Here is a 14,599-nt window from a genome sequence, read left to right on the forward strand (position 1 = left end):
AAGACATAAAACATTGAATAAGCATGAATCTTCCAGTGCATATTTGGGTGCCTTAATCCTTGATCCCAGGAGAAATTAATAAGATACAAGACTCCACTTATCTTAATGAACTTAGAAAACTATTGGGCATCTTGAATTTTATAGGAATAAATAAATGGTTTTCTTTTTTTTAATTATTATTATTTTCATTGGTGCATTGTAATCATACATCACTTTGGAATACAAGACGTGAGAGGATATACAAGCACATATCATCCAATAAGCCCTCATCCAATCCCCATCCCTTTCCCTCCCCCTCCCTCAATCCCATGCTTAATTGGTGATTATCTTTGACATAATTGTTTACACACCTCATGAGTTTTAAAGAGATTCCATCCTCCCCCATCCCCTCCCCTCTGACTGGTCACTCCTTAATTGCTGCTCAATAGGGCCCTTTCTACTACTCGACCTCCTCTTGTTACCCCTTTCCTCCTAGTTCTTGCTAAATAGGGGAAGCATCTGGATTTTATTTTCTGTGCTATTTCTCTGTGCATGCCGCATTGCAAGTTCCGATCCCACTCTTGACAGCCCCAGTAGTGGCCTGGCCACCCGGAGGACTCTGATCCCAACCTCACTGGCTCCAGCACCAGCCTTGCCTCATGGGAGGCCCCGATCCTGGCCTCACTGGCCCCCACACCGGGCTAACCCCTCAACTGGCTCTGCTCACAGTCTCGGAGGCCCCAGGACCGGCCTTGCCTCACAACAGGCTCTGATCCCGGCCTTGCTGACACTAGCACCAGCCTAACCACTCGGCAGGCTCCTATCCTGGTCTCGCAAGCCCCAGCTCCATCCTTGCCTCACAGGAGGTTCCGCTCCCAGCCTCGCTGGACCAGGCACTGGCCTTACCCCTCAGCAGAGTCCGATCCCGGCCTCGGAAGTCCCAGCACCGGTCTTGCCTCACGGCAGGCTCCAATCCCAACCTTGCTGGCCCCGGCACTGGCCTAACCCCTCGGCTGGCGCCAGTCCCAGCCTCGGAGGCCCCAGCACCAGCCATACCTCAAGGCAGGCTCTGATCCTGACCTTACTGGCCCTGGCACCAGCCTAACCCCTCGGCAGGCCCCTATCCATGCCTCGGAGGCCCCAGCACCAGCCTTGCCTGATGGCAGGCTCTGATTCCGGCCTCGATGGCCCCGGCCTCATTGGTCCCAGCATTGGCCTAACCCCTCAGCAGGCTCTAACCCCAGCCTCGGAGGCCCCAACACTGACCTTGTCTCACGGGCAGGCTCCAATCCCGGCCTCACTGGCCCCGGCACCAGCCTAAACCCTCGGCAGGCTCCGATCCCAGCCTCAGAGGCCCCAGCACCGGCCTTACCTCATGGCAGGCTCCGATCCTGGCCTCACTGGCCTCGGCACCGGCCTCATCCCTCGGCAGGCTCTGATCCGAGCACCCTCTTCACCCAGCAGGTTGTCCCACATTCCTGAGGGTGCGTGGTGGTACTATTCTGCCTTTGGGGTAATTTCTTCAAAAGTTCCAGGTGTATTACGTCAGATCTCTGCCTCCCCTGAGCACTTGCTGCCTCCAATGCCACTGCCTCCTCCATTTCAAATCTTTCCCAAGCTCTTTTCCCATACCGCATAATGTCCAGTGTTCCTAAGCATGCGCGACAGTAGCATTCGACCTTTGGGGTAATTTCTTCAGAGGATCAGGGTGGGTTGGATCAGATGTCTGCCTCTCCCAAATACAAGTCTCCACCGCCATCGCGGCCACTGCTGCCACCACTGCTTTTCTCCTAGGTCTCCACTAGACTTTCTCCTTACAGGTGATATCCCACTTTCTTAATGATGTAGAGAAGCAGCAGTCCTCCTTTGCGGGGAATTTTTCCAAAAGTTCCAGTTCAGATGGCTATGTTGTGTCTGCATCTCCAATATCCCAGCTACTGCTGCGGCCATCATAACCCCTCTCGAATATTTTTCTTTTTTCTTTTCCCTTTTTTTCTTTTTAATAAGAGAAGAGAGTATGTGTAGTTTGAGGAGGATGTAGGATCAGGCACTTGGTAGCGATGAAATTTTTTTTTTCTTTCCTCCCTTCCAAGAGTGGAGTCCAACAGCCTCACCATGCAGAGCAGAATCTGCTGTTCTAAGCGCACCACGGCCTGGTCCAGCACCGCAGTGCTCGGTCCCTCTATACCTTGCGGCTGGACCTTCTGTTTGGCATCAGGCCTCCCGCAACTCAGACTCGGCCTCCTGTCCGGTACCATGCCTTCCCATGAGTAGGTTGAGCCGCCCCCCCCTCCACCCAGGGCCCTTTCGAGGGGGAAGGGGCGCTGGCAGGTGCCCCACGCATGCCCACCCACCCCACCCGGGGCTGGGGCCTCCAGGCCCTTCCATGGGGGGGCGGGGGGGTCAACTAAGGGTGCCCCGCGCACCCCCGCCACCTTGCCCGGGGTTAGGGCCTTGTGGGCCGGACCTCTGGGCCCTTCTGGTCGGGGGGTCGCCTAAGGGTGCTCCGCACGCGCCCGCCCACCCCGCCCGGGGTCGGGGGAGGGGGGGTCTCCCAAGGGTGCCCCACGCATGCATGCCCACCCCACCCGGGGTTGGGGCCATGCAGCCCAGACCTCCAGGCCCTTCCAGGTTGGGGGGGGGGGTTGCCTAAGGGTGCCCCGTGCGCACCAGTCCACCCGCCTGGGGTCCGGGCCTTGCAGCCCAGACTTCCGGGCCCTTCTTGGGGGGGGGGAGGTCCGATGTGGACAATATTTGGACAAGCTACGGGGGAAGGGGTTATAGTTATTATAAATCTCTGTACAAACCTGTCAAGAGGTCAATTTGAACTTAAATATCTGTGTAACTGAAAAGTGGAAACTTTGAAACACTGTATTCACTAAAATTTTTGTTTAGGAAAAAGCTAGGCCACCGAGGATCTGAGGGTATAGAACTTAAAGAAATTCAGATATAGGATATTGATGCCCAATGGAAACCTCGTCATCCTCTGACGACAATTGTAACAGCTTGGCTTCTTGTAATTTTTCAAGCGTGAGGAGGAAGGTGGTTCGCCAGGGCTCTAGGACCCGCAGACATCTGGACCTCTTGGGGTGGCCTTGAAGGTCACAGCTGGAACTTACATGCGAGGAGGGGGAGCAGCCAACAAGAAAGCAGCACCCTCAGTCTCCAGAGAATTTTGGCGTCGACTCCAATTCTGATTCAGAAGACAAAAATGACATAAGCTTTCTGGAGAAGAAGGCTTTAAATACGAAGCAGAACAAAGCAATGTTTGCAAAGCTGATATCAGAATTAGAAAGCTTCCCTGGCCCATCCCCCAGAAGACATTCCCTCCCAGGCCCCAGATCAGTAAATTCAAAGACGCCCCAGAGACAGAGACGCACACCCATTCCCAGCTGTGACTTCCAGGAGCCCGGACCTCTCCCCAGGTCAAGGTCCCAGAATCAGGGGTCCATTAGCCGTCTACGCACAGAGGAGAAGAAAAGGACGAGGAAAAGTATGTGCTGGTGAGAAAGACCATGGACAGCTATAGGAACCGTGGCAATATGTCCAGAAGTCGTCACCTGGGCCATGAGCCTTCGCATATAATTTGTTCAGTGGAAGAAATGACAAAGAGCTGGAGAATTCCTGTCTCTACTTTCCCGAGAAGATAGACCGCCATTCACTGGCATCGACTTGTCATCACTGTGGCCAGAAAACTTGGCACCACAAACTGCAGAAGCCCTACTGCTGGGGTTCGAGGCCAGCTCTGTGGTCCCTGCCTCCAAAACCGAAACTGAAATGAAAAGGTCAAGGATGCTGTGCTGGATCCTAACTGGCCATGTTCATCCGCAAGTTGAGTTTCTGAGGCCGACAAGAGGGAGGAGGAACGACTGGGGTATTTAGCCAAATATCGTGGCTTTGGGGATGTGCATGCTTACTTGAAAAGTTTGAAACAGGAATTTGGGATACAAGCGTAATATCTGGAAGATTCTCCTTTGTTAAAGGTTTCAGTTTTTTCATTACTGAAACCTGAGTTAAGAATCTTGATCAGTCTGAATCCTAGAAAAGGAATCAGGCTAATCTCCCTAGACTGGCCTGTTCCAGGACTCACAGGAAGCATTTTCCTTCTTATGCTTTGCTCTCCTGGGGTTTCTCCTCCGCCTCCTCTTCCTCATCTCTCGAGCCTTTCTCTCTGTTTCCAGAGGTCCCTTCTCCTGCTACTTAGTTTCGGGATTCTTTTTAAATGTCAGTTTTATAAAAAGCATTTTTAAATTCAGTTGGTGTTGAAATATCTCTGGAATCCACACATAAAATCCAAGCACTTTGAAACACAGAAACATTAACTGTCCTATGGAATTCCACAGAACAGCCCTCTAACAAAGAACTATGGGTGTGATTTAATGTTCTCACTAGTTGACAGTGTGTGTGTGTGTGTGTGTGTGTGTGTGTGTGTGTGTGTGTTACTAGGGTTCCTGGAAACCCTTTTATCTCCGGGCTACACTCCCAGACCTACTTTTATACTTTTTATATTTGGAAACAGGGTCTCTTAAGCCAGCAAGGCTGGCTTCAAACCTGCACAATCCTCCTGTCTCCGCCTCCCAAGCGTGGGAATTACAAGTGTGCGCCACCACGCCCAGCAACTAGTTGACATTTTTAATAGAATCGAGGCACAAAAATCCTAAAGTCAGTGGAAAAATTACCTAATTGTTGCGAAGTGGAGCATATTGCTTTGAATGCCTCCATGAGAATACTGTGTGTATTGTGTGTAGTGCCCTTTGCAACTCAGTGAGATCCTGTTTCGAAATAAAGAATAAAAAATAGGGCTGGGGATGAAGCTTGGAGGTAGAGGCCCCTGGGTTCCATCCTCAGTACTGAAAAAAAAAAATTCTGAGAACTTTTCTGATATATATTGACAAAATTACAAGGCATTTTGGTCTGAATACATTTTGGGAGTTCTTTACTGTGTATTAGGGGAAAGGGAACAGGAGAGTATTGGGCAGAATTTGTGCTACCAGAGATTTGACATTTAATGTCTAGTTTATATAAAGAAATAGAAGGCTACTAGTTGGCTAGATCGTTAAATACAAATCATTAGAGAAGCTACTAGAAACACTTTAGGGGAAACCTTCTCCTGACCAGTGACTGAGGGGATGGCCAGCAATCTCAGGTCAGCTGTGATGCTTCTTCCTAAGGACACTGGGAGGAGACAAAGTAAAAATGGCCTCTCTGATGTCAGTGGGAATAGTAAAGTGGCAACATCCAAAGCACGCCATCTAACAGAGAGCAGAGAAGATTTGCTTTACACGCTGGCAAAAGTTTGGGTTTAAAGGATAGACGTGATGTCCTCCTACAGTTAGTGGATGAATGGAAAGTTTAGGGATGAAATAAGTAGGCTCATGAGGGAGAGACACTATGAGCGTGTAAGAACATGAGTCTTCAGCCACTGTGGTTCAGATCACGCTCATCTGCCCGTTCTTGGAACCGAGTCGGTTCACACTGACACACAGTCATCAAAAGAAGGCCTGACACCCCTGAGTACGGCCCCCACTCTAACCCAAGGTGTCAACCGAAACCTTTCCTACAAACTTTCTTATATATTTTGATGGCTGGTTTAAGGGTTAAGAAACACTACAGAAAAGAAAAGTACATACCCAGATATTTGTGGACTTTTAGGGTTGTTTATGCTATTCCTCACATTTTATTTAAGTATATTTTGATAGGACATGTTCCTGTTCCTAAACTAATTACCACTACAGGGGAATACAAGCACCATAAGAAGAGTGAACTGAAGACTCATAAAAGTAAGTTTTCTGACTCAAGACTTGTCAGAAAGAAAAAGGAAGGGCCTACTATATTGTCAGCCTATTATATCTACTAGCCTACAGATGTCCAAATAAACTAAGAGGATCCTAGCACAGATCCCTTAGGGATGAAAACTAGAGAAAACTCACCAGAAAGAGGAATCAGAGCCACTACAATCAAAGTCAAGAGAAGGTCCAAAACAAAAGAAATACAAAAAAAATTATAATATGCACTAAGACCTTATGGCTCACTTCATAGTAAAGACTATTGAATGGTTCAAATCAACTGCCTTAGTACATGTTTGTTTCGTTTTGTTCTGTTTTTGTAGCACTGAGGATTAAACCCAGGGTATTCTACATCTGAGCTACACCCCCAGATCTATTTTATTTTTTATTTTGAAACAGGATCTCACTAAGTTGCTGAGAATCTTGCTAAGTTGCTGAGGCTGGTCTCAAACTTGAGATCTTCCTGTCTCAGCCTCCCAAGTGCTGGGATTACAGGCATGCACCACCACACCTGGTTTGGTAAATGTTTTAATACTTTATGTTTTATATTTCATAATATGCAAATACGTACTTATTTATATTACTTTATTATTTATTATAGTAGTTATGGTTATAGACTTATCATTAGTGTATATATTATATAATATTAGAATGGGATGTTAAGGTAGGAATGGAAATCAACTAGACATCTTATTTTAATATTTTCTTTTATCTTATCCATATTTATGTGTTTGCTATTTAAAGGTTTTCATTGATGCTTTATAATTAAACACAATAGTAGGATTCAGGGTGACATATTTGTAGATGCATATAACATAATTTAGTCAATTTTATCCCCCAGGACCTCCTCTTTTCCTTGATACTTTTAATTTCTGGCTTTCCATCTATTTTGATGAGGTTCTCCTTCCCCAGTGTTTTTCCTTTATTCTCTCTAGATTTCACATATGAGAAAACATACGACCCTTGACTTGTGTCTGGCTTATCTTTCTTAACCTAAAGCTCAACTAGAGATCTTCGACTCGGAGCTGAATATAGCAGTGGGCAATATTTGGGGTCATGTCTCTTAGGGAACAGAGTGATAATAATTTGGTATAGATGTTGAATTTTTGAATTTTGTTAGGTGTTAGACATTTGTGTATTTATATATGGAAAGCAGAGTGTATAAGATTTAGACAGCAAAATAGGTGAATTGTTGGGAGAGTTGTTGCTTTGGTATATCATCATAAATTTTTCTCTTATAAAATGCACCCTGATTTTTTAAAGAAGAATCAGACTTTCACAATTGTATACAATAGTCTTATCCAAAGTTTTGCTTTCCACAGTTTCAGTTAACTGTGGTCAACTGCAGTTCAAGAATGTGGTGCTGAGCTGGGCATGGTAGCACACACCTGTAATTCTAGTACTTGGGAGGCTGAGACAGGAGGACCCCAGGCTTAAGGACATCCTCAGCAACTTAGCAAGGCTCTCACCAACTTAGTGAGATCCTGTTTAAAAATAAAAAATAAAATAGAGCTGGGATGTAGCTGGAAGGTAGAATGCCAGTGGGTGCAATTCTCAGTACCAAAAAGATAGATAGATAGATAGATAGATAGATGATAGATAGATAGATAGATAGATAGATAGATAGACTGTACATTACAATACAATGTGGAGAAAGGCCACATCCATATAACATTTATTATAGTATATAGTTATAGTTGTTCCATATTTATTATTGGTTATTATTGTTAATCTCTTACTGTACCTAATTTAAAATTAAACTTTATCACAGGTATATACATTTAGAAAAAAAATCATAGTATATAGAGAGTTTGGTACCACCCCTAGTTTCAGCATCCATTGAAAGACTTGGAATTTATCTCTTGCAGATAAAGGAGAACTACTAAATAGGTTAATAAGACTTCAATTAGGAGCCTGTCTTCTGTAAGAAAATAAGTGGATATACACTAAATCTAGAACACAAGTGTCTCCTTCTCAGGGATTTAAATTTCCAGCCAAGAGGTATAGGTCTCCAAATTTCTTAGAGTAAATATTTCCAATAATGTGGCATTTGATTTGTTTAGATCCTACATGGAATTGCTTCTCTGTTTTCCATTTTCTAGCTTCCTTGAATGTGTGGTAGGAACTCATCTTTTCCAGCCTTATCAGTGTATGTTCAGCCAAAGCAAAGAAAATATGCATGGATAAATATTTATCTTTTGCGTAATTCATCTAAAGTAAACCTGTACAAGTCATCACAAAGCAGCCTGAGGGAAGACCTTCAACTGAGAAAACAGTGCCCATCATTAGCCTGCCCAGTGGTAGAAATTCTTAGATGTTTCTAAGATGTTGATAAAAGGAAAGAAAAAACTATCTCAAAAACCTAGAAGCCAGCTGAGTGTGGTGGTGCACACCTTTAATCCCAGTACGTGGGAGGCTGAAAGAAGAGGATCACATTTTTTGCAGCCATCCCCAGCTACTTAGTGAGGCTCTCTACAACTTAGTGAGACCATGCTTCAAAATAAAACCTAAAAAGGGCCAGGGATGGCACAGCTCAGAGTTAGAATGCCCATGGGTTCAATCCACAGTACCACACACAAAATAAGTAAGTATATAAGTAAAAAAATAAATAACAAAAAGAAAGAAAAGGGGAGAAAGGAAGGAAGGAAGGAAGGAAGGAAGGAAGGAAGGAAGGAAGGAAGGGAGGGAGGGAAAAGAAGAAAGGAAAGGAAGGAAGGAAGGAGAAAGAAAGAAGGAAAGAAAGCCAGGTGTGGTAGAGCACACTGTAATACCAACATTTGGAAGGCTGAGACAAGAGGATCACGATTAGAGACCAGGCTACTTAGTAAGGCACTCTGCAACTTAGTGAGAGCCTGTTTCAAAATAAATAATAAAACATCAGGCTGGAGGTGTAGCTCAGAGGTAGAATACCTCTGGGTTTAATCCCTAATGTCAGAAAGAAAGAAAGAAAGAAAGAAAGAAAGAAAGAAAGAAAGAAAGAAAGAAAGAAAGAAAGAGGAAAGGAAAGGAAAGGAAAGGAAAAGAAAAGAAAGGAAGGTCGTGTGTTGAGCTGGGCATGATGACACACGTCTACAATCCCAGTCCTTGGGAGGACGAAACAAGAAAATTGCAGGTTCAAGACCAGCCTCAGAAATTTAGCAAGACCTTGTTTCAAAATGAAAAATAATATAGGGCTGGGGGTATAGCTCAGTGGCAAATGGCCCTGGGTTTAATCTCCAGTGAAAGAAAGAAGGAAGACAAAGGGCAGGTAGGAGGGAAAACCAGTTGCTGTCTCCACTAAACCTTCTAACGAAGCTTGGTAAGTGTAACTCAGGTAGAACGGCCCTGGATCCAATCCCCAGTACAACAAACAAAACAAAACTAGAAGCAATATTATATAAATGTAAGAAATATGGGAATCAGTCTTTGGTTGAAGTTTTTGTTTTATTGTTTTTGCTTTGCTTTTTGTTTTGTTTTACAAAACTGGAATAGTTATGACTGAAATGGATTCATTTTCTTAGGTTATGTTCAGCTCCTGAATACCCTGCTTTTTCTTTTCCTATTTATTTCATCCTATTCCCCTCTTATCTGCCCTCAACAGTAACTTGGTCCTTCCTTATTAAGATCACTAGAGTAACAACTTAGAAACACAGAAATGCTATTGATTTGATGACCTATACTGGCATCACAGAACTGGACAAAGTAGCATCCTATATTCAACTCATAAGAATAAGAATAACATAGTCCAATATCAATTCAACATTAAGAGGTATTTACAATGCCTTATCAATCCAACTACTCCAATCACAGTAACAATTCAAATTACACCATGAGTTGACACCATCCTAAAGTAATGCAAACAGAGCAAGCTCTGGGTTAGTCTACAATGTTTAGCAACTTTAACTTATGTTTGTGAAGTTTGAATCAGTGAAATTATCACTTGCAACTGTCTGGAACAGAGAATCTTAAAATCCTGGTAATAGAAAATACAGTAAATATTGCATCAATATGCTAACTATTAGGCAAGCATGAGCAATACATAAAACCTAAAAGATTAAATGTATCACATGCCATTGGAGTATAATAAATATATGTACGTGTTCAAAAAATTATAACCAGAAAAATTAACAACGCAGTACAAATAAGAACTTCTGAGACGCCTAAGGCAATCTTCAGCCTCCCATGATGATAGCACCATATTTAAAGCTTTCTTCCTGTGGATCTTCACATACAGTTTAGTTGCCTCTAAACAATGGCTTACAATGTAGAGGACACAGAAGGTAATCTTCACACTGTCTTGAGTATGGCAGTATTTCAAAAGCAATCAATGCGTAATTGAAAAACAGAATACTTTGTCAATAAGGGCCAGCAACACATCTGTGTGACAGTGTGTTGTCCGGATAAAATCTTGATGGCACAGATAACAAGAAAATAATAAATTAGGCATGCCATTTTGTTCAAGGCTGTGAACCCAGAAACAATTTACCAAGGAAATTGCTTGTAGAAATTAAAGCACCATGATGAATTCAACACTTTAGAAAGCACCTGCCTTGGGTGTTCAATTTTTCCAGATTCCCTTGAACATCTAATTTAAGCAATGACACTTGTGAGGTTATGCACTGGAACACTGTAATCTGCTATGTCTGCAAAACAGGAAATGCAATACACTATATTTGAAACAAAAGCAAGTGGATGTAGGCTGTATTTTTATCCAGTACTTTATTGTGTTCTCCCAATAGTCCTTAATAGCTCATACTTGGTAGATAGATATAACAAAAAGCAACCACTTGCAAATAATGGAGATGCAGTAGAAATTAGTAAAACCTAAATTTAGAAAAGAAATATTCTAGACTAACACTAATCTATGCCAAAGATCAGTTTCTGAAATGATTTGGATCCCTATTTTTTGCTCAAATGGTATTTTTATTCATCTAAGCATCAAGAAAAATGGAAAATTGACAGGTTTAGGAAGAAAAAGATAAATAACTTTTGATTTACTGCCACTAGCTTCCCTCTCTATAAGATAAAACAATTATTCCTCAAGTCCTTTACCCCAATAAACATTAACTTTAAAAGATACATGGCATCGTGCATTCATCAAAAAAGGCTTTGCTATCTAAGCAAAAAAAAAAAAAAAAAAAAAAAGACCAGAGACTTTGAGGCTCCTAGAAGAGGGAATAGGTCCAACATTGCAACGTATAGGCATTGATAAAACCTTTCTCAACAAGACCCCAAAGGCACAAGAAACTAAAAGATAAATCAATACATGGGATTGCATCAAACTAAAGAGTTTCTGTACAGCAAAGGAAACTGTTAAAAGCCTCAATCGAGAGCCAACAGAATGGGAGAAGATTTTTGCCACCTACACATCTGATAGGGGCCTAATATCTAGAATATACAGAGAACTCAAGAAACTTAGCACTAAGAAAACAACACAATCAAAAAATGGGCAAGTGAATTAAATAGACATTTTACAAAAGAAATTCAAATGGCCAATAAATGCATGAAAAAAAATGCTCAACATCATTGGCAATCAGAGAGATGCAAATCAAAACTACCCTGAGATTTCAACCTAACTCCAACTAGAATGGCAATCATTCAAAACACAAATAACAGCAAATGCTGGTGAGGCTGTGGAGAAGTGGAAACTAAAACATTGTTGGTGATTGCAAATTAGTGCAACCACTTTGGAAAACAGTATGGAGAATCCTCAGAAGAATGGGAACAAATTTACCATTTGATCCAGCAATACCACTTCTGGGTATCTAACCAAAAGAAAAAAAAACCAAACTACCAAACCAATGCATGTGTATCTATGTTCATAGCTGCACAATTCACCATAGCCAAACTATGGAACCAGCCAAGATGTCCATCAACAGATGAATGGATTACAAAACTGTGGGATATGAACACCGTGGAATTTTGCTCAGCCATAAAGAAAAACACAATTACATCATATACAGGGAAATGGGTAGAACTGGAGGGCATTATGCTAAGTGAGATTAGTCAGTCACAAAAAATAAAAAAAATCAGATGCTTTCTCTCTATGTGAAAGCTAGGGAGAAATGGGTCATAGGAGGAACTCTAGATGAAGAAGGAGATCCTATAGAGGAGCAAATAAGGCAACCTAACTGAGGGAATGGGAGGAGAGAAGAGGGAAACTCTCTAAAGCACATGATGTACTTAAACATATCAAAGTCAATCACTAAGCCAAGCATGGGTAGAAGGGATGGGGAGGGGATGAGATGGGGATTGGTTAAGGGCTAATTGGGTGATGTGTGCATATATGTCTACACAAGTCTTTTATCCCATTAAGAGTATGACTACAATGCACCAATAAAAAAACAGATAAAGGATCTATTCAATTATTCATATTTTAGGTTTTTGTAATGCTTAGTATTATGAACAAAACTGACAATTATACTTTATTTCTTAGATTGAGTGTTTGCACTAATATTGTCTAGACTTAAGCATTGAGGCTGTTTACCTGAGGCATATCTTAAATTACTTGCACATTAGTAACTATGGCATGATTTTTTTTTCAAACTTGGCTTCCTTTAATACCTGTCAGATCTATAGCATTAGTGATCTCTTTATCACTGATATTTGATGTCCAGAACCTATCATGTTTTTAAATTACCCCATAACAAAGCTAACATGCACACATATGTGCATACATGTACACACATGTATAATCCAACTATTCATATAGGTTATTGTAAATTTTTACAATCATTTTAACAGACTTTCAAACTGACTTTAGCTCAATACAGCACCTTTACTTATTCCATATTCATAACCAATAATTTGCATTATCCTAAAGATAAAGGGCTGAGCTGAAAAACACTATAAAGATTGTAAAATTTCTTCATTCTATTAGAGCAAAGTCTAATAGAATGCTATTCAAAGAATACCATATAAAATGTCTGATTCAGATCAAATCAGTTTTCCATGTTTATTTTTCATTCAACGAAGAGCATTGTGCTTATTTTTCCTTTGCATTTCCTCTTTATCATGTACACACTCACACTGAATAATTAGTTATGGCTAATTGGCTAGTTACTAACTATATGATCTCATCATACCATCAAAATCAAAACACTAACATTTATACTTAGTATCATAGGCATGAAAACCAGTGAGACACACAGTTTCCAAGTTAATAATTATATGGAGTATTTTCTGTATCTAGGTTTTTTCCTTAGAGTACAGAGAAGAGAAACAATAAAATACTACACGTCACCATTCACATATAATTACCTGGAGAGTAAGACATATATATAACTGTTGGTTAGAAATGCAGCAAATTTTCAGAAATGTCCAAATGTTCCAATTTAATATTGCCTTGAAACAAAGACTTTTTTTCTTCTTTTAAAATAAGTTGAATTTTAAATGCTTAAACATCTAGATCAGAAAGATGAAAATCAGTCAATGCAATGAACAACAAAGCAAATGGAAACAGATTTAAAATTTTTTTTTCCATAAGACTTTCTTCATGGCATCTTTCACATCCTTATTTCTTAGAGAGTAGATTAAGGGATTCAACATAGGTGTGAACAAAATGTAACATATCGAAGCCACTTTACGAAGTTCCGGGTTATTTGGCGGTGTGAGATACACAAAGGAGACAGTCCCATAAAGCAAACTCACAACCCCCAGGTGGGAGCTGCAAGTAGAAAAGGCTTTCTTTCTCCCTTCGCTGGAGCGGATCTTCAAAACTGTAGACACAATATACATGTAGGATACTACAATAACAATGATCGTGGGTAAAATAATGACAATAGCCAAACTAAGCGACACCATCTTATTGATGAAAATATTAGAACAGGAGATCTTTTCAATTGGGTTTGAATCACAGTAGAAGTGATCGATGACACGGGAGGCACAGAAAGACATGGAGAATGTTACACTGATTTGAAGGATGGAGCTGACCCAGCCACAGAGATAGGAGCCAGCCACCAACTGCATACAGACACTTCTTGACATGCGGACGCTATAAAGAAGAGGATTGCAGATGGCAATGAAGCGGTCATAGGCCATGGCCGCCAGGACAAAGGCCTCCGTTACCATGAAAAGTGCATAGAGGAAGAGCTGAGCCACGCAGCCTGCAAAGGATATGGTCTTTTTCTTAGATAGGATGTTGACCATGGCTTTGGGTACAATAACAGTGGAGTAGGAGAGGTCAATGACAGAGAGGTTGCCTAGGAAGAAATACATTGGTGTGTTCAGCCGGGGATCAGTCACAATAAGGCCAATCATGCTAAGGTTCCCCAGGAGAACCATCCCATAAATAATCAGGAATAGCAGAAAGAGGAGACTGTGGAGCTCTGGACGAACCCTGATGCCTACAAGAATGAAGTCAGTCACTTCTGAGTGGTTGTCTCCTCCCTCGTCAGCCATGGCAAATTTCTGCTTCAAGGTATAAGAGAAAGTCAACACACAGACGCCCAACTCTTACTATGCCATAACAACGCTTCCCATTAAGGAAGAGTTAGAGATGACTTTTGCTTACATAGCCACTAAGTTTATATACAAGAGTAAAGATAAGAGATGCTTTGTTACCTAAGGTAACACAACTGGCTGGAAATGAAGTTCAATATAATAATTTGGTTTTAATAGGGGAAATAAACTGGCTTTACAGGTTAAGATACCTGCGAATGATTATATTTTATTCTGGAAAAATAAAATGAAAAGTTTTAGGCATAAAGCTGAATAAAGTATCTTCAAGCATTAACCACCATTTGTTGGTTTAGAATGAGAAAAGGTATTGTGAGAGAATAGGAAAACGTTCTAAGATATGCTAAAATCATGTCACACACATCTCATTCGTGTGATTAAGATTTAACAATGCATAT

At 41.6% G+C, this 14,599-nt stretch overlaps 1 protein-coding gene across 1 annotated transcript; it reads right to left on the bottom strand.

Annotated features, from left to right (window-relative positions):
* Nucleotides 1-13,208: 13,208 nt before the first annotated feature.
* Nucleotides 13,209-14,144, bottom strand: LOC308270238 (olfactory receptor 9K2-like; the record flags this gene model as incomplete). Its single annotated transcript, XM_080706034.1, has 1 exon — nucleotides 13,209-14,144. The coding sequence occupies one exon, from the start codon at nucleotides 14,142-14,144 to the stop codon at nucleotides 13,209-13,211; it is 936 nt and encodes a 311-aa protein (XP_080562160.1).
* Nucleotides 14,145-14,599: the final 455 nt, after the last annotated feature.

Source organism: Muscardinus avellanarius (assembly GCF_963383645.1).
Source record: "Muscardinus avellanarius genome assembly, chromosome: 11".
Taxonomy (NCBI): domain Eukaryota; kingdom Metazoa; phylum Chordata; class Mammalia; order Rodentia; family Gliridae; genus Muscardinus; species Muscardinus avellanarius.